Source organism: Capra hircus, chromosome 13, assembly GCF_001704415.2.
Source record: "Capra hircus breed San Clemente chromosome 13, ASM170441v1, whole genome shotgun sequence".
NCBI classification, from domain to species: Eukaryota; Metazoa; Chordata; class Mammalia; order Artiodactyla; family Bovidae; genus Capra; species Capra hircus.
The window spans coordinates 35,464,113-35,478,044 of NC_030820.1; the positions used below are offsets into that span (position 1 = coordinate 35,464,113).

Sequence of the window (13,932 nt, forward strand, 5' to 3'; positions counted from 1 at the left end):
GGATTTTGGAGAAACCGCATCTTACACAATACGTTTGCTGCTGTTGCTGCTGCTAAATTGCTTCAGTCATATCCGACTCTGTGTGACCCCATAGACGACAGCCCACCAGGCTCCCCCGTCCCTGGGATTCTCCAGGCAAGAACACTGGAGTGGGTTGCCATTTCCTTCTCCAATGCATGAAAGTGAAAAGTGAAAGTGAAGTTGCTCAGCTATGTCCAACCCTCAGCGACCCCATGCATTGCAGCCTTCCAGGCTCCTCCATCCATAGGATTTTCCAGGCAAGAGTTAGTGGAGTGGGGTGCCATTGCCTTAGACTTCAGCAATGTTCAAGCTTTTCATATCTAACAGACAATTCTTTTCCTCACAATGTTGTTTTAAAGAATAAAATGTATACAAAATTTTTAGCACCAAACTAGGTATACAGTTTACTTTTTATTATGTTAAGTTTCTCAGGAATGGTGCTTGAAGCTTTGAAGGAGGGCAGGGAGTGAAAAAACTACAAAAAGCAATAAATCATAATGGCTCACCCTACACAGGACAGTCTAATTGAAGGAACTAAAATAATAAAGTTGTAAGTGCAATAACAGACCAAAAGAAAAGTGTTTGAGAGGTTAACTGACACTGAGAACAGAAGGACATCACAGCTGGCTCAGAAAAAAGAGTCCTGAGTTCAACAGAATGGGAATGGAGGAAAGAATATATCCTTTTCAGCAAAGGATCAAGCCATGAAAGAGCATAACATGATCTAAAAAGAAGCACAAGTTTTTAGCAGATGAATTATACAGAGAATGTAACAGTGAAATACTGGAGATCAAGCTAGTTAAGACAGACGCAATCAGACTGTCAAGGACTTGCTATTGTCTTATTGAGAAGTATGAACTTTGATCCTTTGGGAAAAACCACTAGCAAACTTTAAGCCAAGAAAAGAACACAACCCAGTATAATGATGTCACTGCTAAGTGCAGACTGGGTAGAAGGAAGCACAGCAGTTATCAGAGGTTATTTCAAGAGCCATCATCTGAGTCTCATGGCACTGGCAGTAGCAAGAAGAAGGACATACATGAATAAAATCTGGAACAATTCAAGAGTTGTTGATGGATGGGTAGGGGTAGAAGGGCAAGAATGTTAAAGAACATGGAGTAGTTGGGAGGATAGCGTTATCACTGAGAACCTACAAATTAGGGGAAAGGGAGGCATTTGGTACACATTAACTTCTGGATACCAACTACTTAGATAAGGAAGCAGACGTGTATGAGTTAGAAATAAAGTTTGGGAGTCACTTATGTAGACAAAGTAGTCCTAAGAATTGCCAGCCAGCAAATGAGAACATGTTAGGGGGGAAGAAAAAAGAAAAATAACACAGTAAGAGACTAAACTCTATTGACATTTAAGGAGCAAGAAGAGAAGAGTGGGGAAATTAAAGAGCAGCAGTATTCTAGAAGTCAGGGAAGAAAAGAACTCCAAGATGAAGGTAAGACCTGAAAAAAAGGCTGTTAAATGAACAAGAGGTAAAATGAGATAAATACCAAAGATCTTTTTTAAGGCCAAAGGATTTTTTTTTTTTCAAACTGAGAAAGGCTTTTAAAAATAAAATGTTCTGTAAACAAAATAAAACGGACAAAACTGGAAAACCAAACTTTCTTTAGAAAGTACTACTAACTAACAATTAATGCATTAAATCAGATTTTCTAAGAAATTCTCTTTTGGAAATTTAGTCCTGCATCAGGGCAAATATAACTTGTACAGTGAATTCTGATACGCCATCTTTGGGGAATTTGACAACATTTGGAATATCCTGTTTATGTACTATGCACTATATGATAAAGCATGGCTTAATAATGTGCAAAAACTGCTACAGGAGAAATTCAAACAACATACATAAAAGGAGAAGAAACTAGAAGCGAAAGAAACCCAAATACTTAAATCCTTTGTCAACAAATTAAGTCAGTGTGAAACAGTGGGCCAGATATTACAGTAAAAGTTTGAACACTCAACAGGTCCATGTCACATCTCCTAAACCCAAAGGAAAGAAAAATTCCTCAACAGTTAACTGATGCTAATTTGCTAATGAGTCTACTCATTAGAGTGATCTGTTTACTTAATGCCTTTAAATTTCCTTAGTTTCATAAAACAGTGTTAAGTCTGGGACTGTGACTGGTCTATGCAAATATGCTTATCCCATCACCGTGCTTCCCATTATCCATCATCTCCCAATTTTTTCCTAATTTTTTTGAACATTCTATGGTTATTAGCACAGAACTGGAATTTGGGTTGCAAATTTTAACCTCTACTCTTTCAACTGAGTCCTAATTCAGACATAAGACTCCTTATCTTACGGCCCATAACTCAGCTGTCTAACTCACAAACTGAAACCAATAGTTGCATGTTACGTGGAAATGACAAGTTTTTAAATGTCTCTCTTCATATTAAATTTTAAGTGAAAACTGAGACAATTTCTAGACTAAATCATGAAGACAATTATCACAGAACACCCAAAATTACTTGTATACACGTGTGATGGGACACTCATTTAGCTTTAATAAGTTGTTTTATCCATTACTGTTAAAAATTAAGCACTTGACTTCAAAGCGTTAAATGCAAAACCAGTTCTGAGGCTCCACAATTAAAGAGATAAAAACTAATTACAGCTAACTCAAGATCTAATCTATGCAGTAACATTCTAAAAGACTTAAACGAATCTATAATTCAGAGTCTCACTGAAGCTGACGGAAATAATGTCATATAATCAGAAACTCACACTACAGTTCAACGTGCAGCATCTAGTAATAACGGCATACCTTTTCTTTCTGTTCTCTGAGCAGGGACAGAAGATGTGGGTGTAGGCAGTTTTGATAAGGTAGATGCTCCATTAGCATCAAATGATTTCTTTGGCTGGTGATCAGACTGTAGCGTAAATGGACTAGAAGGAACAGTGCTTGGGGCAGCAGTTGGATGCACCACTGGTTTGATGGGGTGCTGTACTGGCGCAGAGCTACTGTGAGTCTCTGCTCTTGGCAGTCTGTAGTCTCTGTCATTGTGTCTGCTTGTCTGAGACAAAATATTCTGTGGGAGCAAACTACTGGCATCACTGGAATGCTTGTCTTCCACTTTAGTTCAGAGTTCGGAAAAAGAGATGTCGGAATGACGGAAGGGGGAAGAAAAAAGATTACGTTAGAATCCTGTCTTTAACATCAGCTAATTTAGCAACATACTTGTACTTACATCTTTTCTATAAAACTGCAAGCCCAGTTAGTGTCTGCAGTTTTACCACTAGCATATAAACATCCAAATACTGGAAGAGGAATTTCAGATCGACTATAAATATTAATCCTGTTCTCAGATTTCAAGTGGGCTACTAGTTTGGGGGGATTCTTTAGAACCACACCATAGTTCCAACAGAACATTTTTTTAAAAGATCAATATATGAATTTATAACATTTCACTCAAATTAAAAAAATATTTTAAAAACAGAAAAAGCAAATGATCCATGCTTTTAAAATATGGATCTTGGCTCTAATAATTGACTGTATCATCCACAGTGGTTCAACTGCAAAGAATTATTACTTTGTTAGCCTGATTTTTCTGAATACTGAAGCAGCTAACTAGTGGGCTCTAAAGTTGTTGGTACTAGGGCTAAAACAACCTCATTTAGGGATGGCTGAATTTGTGAAGAACTCTGCATTCATTAAGTAAATCATTTTAAAAATGCTAACAAATACCAGATATTTTAGTTATAAAATAAAGTTATAGATAATGCTATCTGAAAATAGAAGCCCTACATCTGCAGCAAAGTTAGAAAAATATACTTAGGTATGTTAAAAACAGATTCTCTTCCAACTTAAAGCCACAAAAATAAATTTTAAACTCAAAATACTTTTGCTTCTGCAAAATAAGTACAAAAGAAGGAAAATCTGAACAATCATAGTTAAAGAAAATTTATATTTATCAAAAATTCTCCAGCCTAAATTACAATAGTCTCCCCAGTAACTAAAGGATGAAAGCAACTTCCACGTAGAAAAACATCTTAAGATTCAAGCACGTGATTACCAAAGGATGCCCTCCCTGTTGAATGCAGTGTTATTTTTTTTCCAATTCATGGTTCCTCCAAGTCTAGAGACCACAAGAGCACAAAGAAGGAAGTATGCTTAAACTACAAATCAGTTTTCAAGTTGGCAATGTACACTTTCTAACATTATAGCCAAACAAAAGGTACTGGGTATAGTACTGGATACTGTCAAAAAAAAAAAAACTTTAGTCATTATCAAACCACGGTCTTTTGACTTGAAGACAATGAAAATCAGGGTTACAAAAGATGCATTTATTACTGTACCAGAAAAATAAACAGACTGAGCTGCCACAGCAGATCACAAACATCTGCTCCCTGATATTAACTTATCAGTAAACTATCAAGTTGAGTGCACATACAACTTAAAAATTTATTCTAGAGTTTCTTCCTGAAAATAACACTACCACAAGCTTTTAGAGACAGATTTAACAGTTTTAAAAAACAAAAACAAAACATGCCCAATTCGCATCAACCTTGTCACTTTCCTCATGAAGTAAATGCCCTTTGTTTTGTATGACTACAGCCAAAATGTATCAAGTATTCAGATGAAAATTAAGGATACTTCTCACATGTGTAAACTCTGAGGGTGAGGGGGGGACACAGCAGCAAAATCACAGATGAGAATGCTATGGCCCCAACAGCTTTCTATTACTCACAACTCAAGACGAAACACGGTTAAAGTGACTTGATCTGCACATCTCCACAACAAGGCCATTAAGCATGTGTCTGGAGACACTTCTGGTTGTCACGACTGGGGCAAGGAGAGGAGTCCTACTGGGATCTTAAGTGTGGAGGTGGGAACAAGCTCTACATTCTACAACAGAGGACAGAATCCACCAAGAATGACCTGACCCAGAATGTCAGTAGAGTCACTGTTGAAGAACACCAACTTAAAGTTTCCCTAACCACAGAGCAACCACTCTACAAGGCACAGATTAAAGATTAAAAATCAAACAAAACACAATACAACCACATCAGTGCAATTACAGTAGCAGTGATATCAAATTTAAAATTTCACCTATACAACTTCAGTGTCAAATTGTGGATTATTTGCAACACTGCCAAAAAACCCAAAACCCTAAAAATGCTCTTAAAAATCCTTTCTTCTACCTTTCTCTCTTTACATGTAAGGTGTTCCAATCCTTCCTGCTCCCTGCTCCATACTTCTTTAGCGGGCTGTTAGGAAGAACAAAGCTTTAAGTGCCACCTTACATGCATACCAATATACCAGACACAGAGGAAACTCTCCCAGCAGTTTTTGGTAGACAAAATTAAGTACTTCAAAGGCTTAGTAACTATTACTCTCACACCAGGTACAGTCAGTTGACCAATTTAAAAAAAAAAAAAAGTAGGAGCAGCAATACAGCTAAAATCCTTTCTCAAACATTACTTAAAACTCAAAAAGTGTAATATATGACTACATTTCAACACACACACAGACCCACTCTCTTCCTCTACACTTCTAGGAATTTAACTAAGGAAGTAATCAGGTCAGTGGGCAAACATAGAAATAGCAGCACTGTTTACTGTAGGAAAAAGCTGAAAACCACACCAGTTTCCACAGAGGATTATCTACCGGACATGAGCATGTCCAAAAAAGGGAACAGCATGCAATCAACATAATAAAAGTTAAATTATAAAATGACAAGCAAACATATGTTTGGAAAAAAAAAATTTTTTTGGCAGTGCCTTAAGTCATCCAGAATCACAGTTCCTCAACCAGCGATCAAACCCCTGCTCCCTGCAGTGGAAGCATGAGTCTTAACCACTGGATCTCCTGGGAAGTCCTATATCCTTGAAACATTATTGAGTAGAAGAAAAGGTTAAGAACAGTAACATAATCTGATTTTGATATAAAATACATACACATGTAGTTTTTATATACTATTATATGCAGCTAGAAAAAAAGTTTATGTCAAGTGTTCCTGAATCATGAGATTAAAATATTTTTCTTCTTTCATTTTTAGTAACAAACATATCTAACTTCTGAAATCATAAAGAAGAAAACTTACTTCACTTCTGAAAGTAAAAACAAGACAGAGATAATTTAAAAATACAACTATGGTTTCATTTTCTTAAAGATATTTTTTAAGCAGACAAAACTTGTATTTTCACTTCTGTCAACATTTCTATCAGATTTCTAATTACCTGCAAGAGAGGACAAGTGCCTAGGTTATCTTAGAAGGGACAGACACACTAGACGGTAGTCTTTTCCTCTCTGGGAATCACCAGCCTCTTATGTGGAGAGGCCTGCCCTAATAACTAAAATATGTTATCTTTACACCCAACTAGCCAGTCTTCCTGGATACCCATAATTTATTCAAGAGGACCACAAACTGGGCACTATGTATTTTTTTAATCTGGAAGGAAAAGCCATTCATGTTTAGTTATTCACCAAAAGTCAGTTACTTAAGTAAAATGAGACTACAACCAAAGTCTTCTGTATCAAAATATAATATTCTTAATTTCTTAGAGTATCTTAAACCATTTTTATTTTCTAAAACTCAAGTACAATTTAATATAACAAATTTAATGTTTCCAGAAACACATTTTAAACATTCAGCCCTACAGAACTATATTATATTTCACCTTAAATAATTTTTCATCAAAAGTTCAATATCCTTTATTGAGACCAAATATAGCCCTACGTTTTTGAGTTACAGAATGAGAACTCAAATATGCTTAAGTCTAAGAATTTCCAAAACACATCTTAAAATTCTCAAAACTTGATAAAGAGCCTAAGAATTCTATGTGGCATTTAAATTTTATTCTGGGCAAGACAAGTCACTGGGAATAGAACATATGTGGTAAAATCTTTAAATTCAAACTTTACTTGAATTAAAAAAATAAATTTACATTACCCATATTGTTCAACTTGGACAAAATTTGACCTTAAGAGAACATGAAGGTATGCCCACAGTACCAAGATAGCACATAGATCTATGATCATTATGAAACCATTTCCAAATACAAGAATAAACAAGTTTTCTCACTGCCAACACAAAAACAGGCACTTCATGTCACTATCTGTGTACCTTTAATTATTAGATTGAAATCCAGGAAGGTTTGCAATGTCCAGTTTAAATGGGGGGAGGGGGATGTTGCGGCGGCTCCTGTTTTAAGAAGTTAATCCACAACATAAAATTTTACTTTTTAACCAACTCAGTGGCATCATAGCCATTATGAGTAGTGATGAATACACAGGTGTATTCATTCTACTGTGTACTATTCTATTATATACTCTTTCCCTTTTCAAGAAACAAAATAATGTAGGTTACAAGGACAGATTCAGCATAAAAGAAAAAACCTGTTATGTTTCTAACTGTTTCACATTATAAGTGGCGATGCATATATATCTGCAAAGTAAACAAACTACTGGAATGAATCAAACACTACATTAGTTCAAAGAAAAAAATTAATACTTACTTCCGCTGGCAAACCCACTAGTGGCTGTTGCTTGCATCACCTCTCTTCTGTAATCTCTATCTTTCGGGAAGCTATTAACTGCCATCTTGTTTGCTTCTTTTTGTCTCTGTTCTCTAAAAATAAAAGATAAACCCATAAAAATTTTAACAGATACAATGAATCTACACAACACTTCTGGTCAAATGCTTAAGGAAACAGTACACTGAACATCAAAGAACAAGGCAGTGATGTCATGTAACTGGTGTGGGACCTGGGACACAGCAACAACAGTAATGCTTTTCACTGACGGCAACATTACACTGATTATTTACATGCCATGAACCCTACAACTCAACATGGTAACAATATTTCTACAGTCTACATGAAGGAAACACTGTCCTACAAGATGAAGATTTCTAATACAAATTATAGAAAAGATGAGTAAATGTAGATCAATATGTTTTAAAATTAAATATACTGTTTACAAGGACATTGTGGACAGCTGCTCATCTGTCCTAGTTTTTAGGTTTGTTTTTTAAGAAAAATTATGGAAAACACAGACAATGGTCAACATTTTAATTAAGAAGAGAAGTGATGAATAGCACACTAAGAAACCTAAATTTAGAGTGTTTAGCGCCCTAAGATGTTAGCCTGTAGAATCAAGGATGAGAAATACTGTTCAATTAAGCACAAATACCTCTCAAGCCACTCTTTTGGTTTTTCCCATTGTGAAACTTCTGTTCGACAATTGTAGTAGTACTTTTTCCCAGAAGAGCTAATATGCTCAGACCAGTCATCTGCAGAATCATAAGGCTTAAAAAAAATTAGAAAATGTTAATGTAATTTAATCATTTGATATATCAAGACTGTAAATGGTTTTACAAGCACACATGGGGAAAAGACCTTAGACAAAGGTGCCCTCATCTGAGATGGAATCATCTGCATGTACACTTTAGGAGCTCTTAGTCTAAGAAAACCTTCAACTGTAACAATGGAACACTCCACTCCATAAAGTATCAAATTAAACAGTTCAGTATCTTTACTGGGTACAAGAAGAAAGACATGAAATTAACATCATGCTAACCTTAGAAAAGCATTACAAAACCCCCATCACCACAATTTTAACGGCTGAAGTCTAGTCACACAGAGAATCCACTCTCAACTGACTGGCTTGATGGCATGAGAGCACATCAGTTCTGAACACTTTAAGGCACAACAGTAATCAGTGTAACAGAGAACAACCTGCTTGTATTCACTGTTACTTAGTGGAGGATAAAAGCACACACAAGAAAGCTTCAGTATAAACACAGGATATTAAAAGCTACGAATGTGCTCCAGCTTCACAATCCACAAGACATGTCAAGTATTAACTGAACTTGTCTCACACAACATACAGCATCAGCAGCACAGCACTCACTTTCCCAGAACTAAAATTGGTCTGTCTTAGTTCTCAGATACAGTCTCTTGCTGGTCATTTCATAGACACTGCAAAATTATCATGGAATTAAAAATTACCTGAAAGGCCCAGTGCTCATGGAACTAATCTCAACAATGTAATGTTTAACTGCCTGCACTAGCTCCAGGAAATCTGGGGGAAATCTTAGTATTACATGAATTTATTGATAACTGTTTACCAAGCAGCTTTGAGATTAAAATGAAGCAAGAGTTATACTTTGGGAGTTCATCCTTCTTTCTTGTTCACCACTGTGCAGAGGGACACAATTTGAACACTTCAGGAAATGAATTCTTATGCACTGCCTATTCAGCTTGAATTTAGCACATAGGAACAAGCTAAGAGAACGTGTCCATACATCACAAAACTAATGAGTGATAGAAGAAAAGATCAAAACTCAGGTTTCCGGGTACCTATTATTTCCACTAAATCAACACCAATTTTGAAAAAGTCACAACAATTTTGAGCATAGGTGAAGAAACACTGCAGATTCTGCTCTCTGGCTATTTCAAAATTGTGAAGCTGCTGGTAATCAGCCCAGTGCTTCCAAACCTCTAGAGATCAGGGGAGAGTTAATTCTCAACACCCCACCCGCCTCTAGCCAGGAGAAGGCTTCACCAGGCTGCAGGAACCCAATCCAGAAGGCAAAACTGAAAAGGGTTCTTCTCTACCATCTACCACCCCCTAGATCTAAATTATTATGCCAACAAAGCCCTCTATGGATGTATTTGCAAGATTTGGTTTGCTGGGCAGGTGATTACATGGGATTACTAGTTCGGTCTAAAGGCGGACAGAGGACATCAGAGTAGAACAGAGAGGCCTAAGCCAGTGAGTGCTCTTCAAAAGTGATGGTTATGCAAACTGTGACCTGTCCTGGAGGAGACAAGGAGCTTGCATCAGAATATATATAAACACAAGACCTTCCCAAGCCAAAGGTCTTGCTTTAAAAAACAACTATATACCATAGCTCAACTAAAGAGTGTATTTAATGACAACTAATTTCCATTGTGGCACAACCTGCAGGACAGTGAGTTAAAAGTTCACAGACCAGAAGCTCGAAGAGCATGGGTCTATCAAATCCTAGGTTAGCACAAGTTAATATCTTACTTAACAAAATGTGCTCCAGGGTACAGCATTACAATCACATACTAGCTATTTAAGTTCATCTTCTCCACCCTATTTCTATCCCCCAAAACAGGTTAAGGAAGGAATCTTTTAAAGAAACAAGGAAATTACTTAAATGCTGATATGCAAAAGCAGGTGTTAAATGTTATTCCCATTGTATTATTTTCCACTTTACTGAGGTGTGACTGACAAATATAATTGTAAGATATTTTATTTAACCTGCGTTAAAATAATGTGTTTTTTTTAACCTGGGCTACCTAATATTCATCGGTGCGTCTCTTTCATTACAAAAATATTAATGAATGGTGATTTTATATTTTACTTTACTACTCAAAAAAAGTCTATCAGAAGTGATTTTAAGACATAGTTGGAAAGTAACCTTCAGATTACTAATGTTCAAAAGCCAGCTTCTCAGGTAACATTAAACTCGGTTTGTAAAAAAATGTCATGCCCACTGGGTACATTATGATGAAAAAGACCACCACTTGAAGGTTAATTATATACCTAGAGTTGAAATTTACAGAAAGGGGAACCTTGATTCTAAAAACACATGACATTTAATCCCTGTTCTGTTGTCACTCACATAATGAAATCCCGACACCCTTTAGAATCTGGATGTTGCAAACTTTCTGATACCCATTATTTATGCTGATTTCATTAGCCCAATCTATTTCCTGAAAATCAAGATAATCAGAAACCATTTTTCCTGAATAAAGAATTTTTTTTTCACCAAAACAATGTCCACATGGCCTGCCTCTGTCCTAACAGCAGATGAACACAAAATCTAAATAGTGATGAAGGGAATATGAGGTTAGTGCTAGACTGTTAAATTAATGGGGCTATTTTTCACAAAAATGGATACTCATTGTAAAATATTCAGTATATTTCTTAGTGAAAATGATTCAGCAGAAGCAGTGTGATGATAACACCTGTGAAAGTTTATCAAGCTGCTATCTGGATCTCAATACCATCCTTCTATGTTCTGTGATGCTAAGGCTGGGACAATGCAAATTACATTCTATTTAGCCAGCTGGCTTTCTGTTAAGTCTGCCAATACCAGACATTAGAGGACTGAAAGGCAGGAGAAAGCAGCCACAGCGGATCCCAGTTTCCAGCTCTCAATCCAGAATCAGAAACTTTCATTATATCCCTCAGAGAACTGTGCCGGGCTCCTCCTCTGAGCAATTAGGTTCTGATAACCCCCAACCTCTTCCTTTTGTTTCCAGTCCTCAGGGGTAATCACTATCTATGCTACTTTTTGTTTTGTGTGTTTGAAATTCTCTGTGCTAAAATAACCAATATGATTTGTTTTCACGAACAGACCCTAATACTTAAAACTAAGCAAAGTTTTTTTTTAATGAAAATCATTGATGTCCCAATTTTCTCTGTAAATGTACTAATCACACTGATTCAGCAAGAGACAAAAAATAATAAACCCCAAGAGTTTTCAATACCACTTAAGGTACGATAACCACCTGAATAACCAATGCCTGCAAGATTCAGCCAATACTTCCCTGCCCTTTCAGTTAGTTGTCCTTTTGTCCTTCCTGTAATGGATTTTCCACACTGGTATCAGATGGTTTGTAAAGTGCAAATACAGCAATTCTCTGACTAGGCCCTTGAGGAGCTATCCACTGCCTTCACATACAGTCCACGATCCCTGGGAAGCAGAAAACGCTGTGTGATCTGGCCCCATTCTCTCTGTAACCTGAGCTCCTACCAATTCTCTACACCAGCAAAACCTGTGTTCTCCAAAGTGCTTTTTCACACTTCTATGTTTTTGTAGGTGCTGTTTCTTTCCATGCTACACAAATTCCAGATCTCTTCCACTACATGGGTTACAGTCAGCCTGTTGGCCAGCACAGCCTCTTCATCCAGGCTCAGTCCCCTCTTGAGGGCTCCCCCAGGACCTTAACATGCACTGATCTAATGGTTTACCGACCTATTGTCAGTCTCCGTATTTCTTTTGTTCTATACATCAAAAATCTATCATCTGCTTGGAAAGTTGAAATCTTATTTCTGCATGAATGTATTAGAACTTTCATTTGAATCCTAACTTTAAAAAGTTCAAACTATTTCATTAACAATTACTTCATTTTTAGAAAAATGTACAGTCTCTCACTGGGTTTCATGCCTTTCAGGACCGAGACCTCTATTATCACTAATGCTTTGTAGGCTATATAATATATAATAGATACTCAACTTATAGATTTTAAAAACAGAAGTTTATGAAAAAAAAAAAAGCTCAAGTCAAGACACAAGTTTCACAATCTGAAGTTCTTTGTATCTCAAGTATCACAACGGTAAATTCTGCTCCACAAAAGGATGTTAATGAAACAATATCAAGATGGCATATTCAGACTATCCTCAGTTTTAATATTAAAGCTAGCTCGTTAGTTCAGGCGCATTAAGATCAACTTTGATTTTTTAAAATTTTGCAACATATTCAAAAACAAAACTGCAAACATTAATATACTTACTGCATCTGAAGTTTTGCTTGGATTATTGCTTGGATTAGAAGAATGTGAATTTGAACTATGAAGAGCACTGTGGTTGTGTGAATTTTCTTGGGGAGAGTAACTGGTCCCTTTAAAAAATAAAAAGCAAAGAGAATTTTAAGTAAGTCACAGCTGATGTTTATACTGGGCTGTCATACTACAGATATATCACTAATTCATCATTGCAAACCTGAATTGTCATTTCTAGCAAACTGCAGTTTTTTTAAAAATTTAAAGTTGTATTAAAGACACAACATACATTTTTTAAAAAGGCCAAAATTTCCACTAATGAGAGAACAAAAGTGACAATTACCCAATTATCCACTGTCCATGGAATTCTCCAGGCAAGAACAGTGGGCTGGGTTGCCATTCCCTTCCCCAGGGGATCTACCCAACCCAGGGATCAAACCCGGGTTTCCTGTATTGCAGGCAGATTCTTTACCATCTGAGCCACCAGGGAAGCCTCAATTATCTACTAAGTTTTTGCAATTACTTTCCAACTTCTTTAAGTTTCCACACTTGCTCTTTAAAGTTTTGACAAATTTTAACTAAAACAGTATAAAGTTTTCAAAAAGTTAAGTTTCAGGGAAGGTGCTTGCTTTCAAGATGATGAAAATGACAGTATATCTCCTCACAACATGACCAGTTGCTTTAAAGTAATTCATGAATTTTATGAACCATGACCATCAGGGATGCCAGTTTTATCTTAAGAAAAGCCAAGATCTAAAAATCAAGACTTGATTAGTAATACAAAAGCTCCACTACCAAAGTCTAAGTGCTAGTATTTCAGTTTCATTCCATGAATTTTTCATCATAAAGGTAACATAATTCAACTTCCCACCTACTCCTTGTCCCAGAAAATGAACTAGCAAGTGGTATGGAGGCTACAAGATAATGAACAAAACCTGGAAGCAGGAAGAGCAATTTAGATGGTCCAGTGGTCCTGGAAATTAATTAGCAGTCAGAATCAGGGTGGTTATGAGAAGAATTTAGTAAAAATTAACTATTTCAATCAACAAGAACAACTACAGGCCTACCTTTGTTTTATTGGGTTTTGCTTTACTGAACTTCAGATACTGAGTTTCATACAAATTGAAGGTTTGTGTCAATCTTATCAGTGCTATTTTTCCAACAGCATTGGTTCACTTCTTGTCTCTGAGTCACATTTTGGTAATTCTCGTAACATTTCAAACTTGTTCACTGTGATTATCTTTGTTACAGTAATCCGTGGAGAGTGATCTTTGATTTACTATTGAATTTGTTTTGAAACACCACAAATGACACCCACACAAGATGGCAAGCCTAAATGATAAATGTGTGTGTTCTGACTGCTCCCCCATGTCTCCCCTTCTCCACGGGCTGTCATTTTCCCTGAGACAAGTGGT

The 13,932-nt window shown here is 36.4% G+C and overlaps 1 protein-coding gene across 7 annotated transcripts in view; it reads right to left on the bottom strand.

Annotated features, from left to right (window-relative positions):
* The window catches only part of WAC (WW domain containing adaptor with coiled-coil), an 81,708-nt gene that overhangs the window by 23,195 nt on the left and 44,581 nt on the right, over nt 1–13,932 (bottom strand). For 5 of the 7 annotated variants that reach the window (XM_018057211.1, XM_018057214.1, XM_018057210.1 and 2 more), the window contains exons 4-7: nt 12,530–12,636; nt 8,169–8,284; nt 7,493–7,605; nt 2,799–3,107 (exon numbers count right to left, since the gene is read on the bottom strand). In XM_018057211.1, the coding sequence (XP_017912700.1) occupies nt 2,799–3,107; nt 7,493–7,605; nt 8,169–8,284; nt 12,530–12,636 (645 nt within the window). The remainder of the gene's footprint in view (nt 1–2,798; nt 3,108–7,492; nt 7,606–8,168; nt 8,285–12,529; nt 12,637–13,932) is intronic. The other 2 variants (XM_018057213.1, XM_018057212.1) reach the window with 1 other exon arrangement.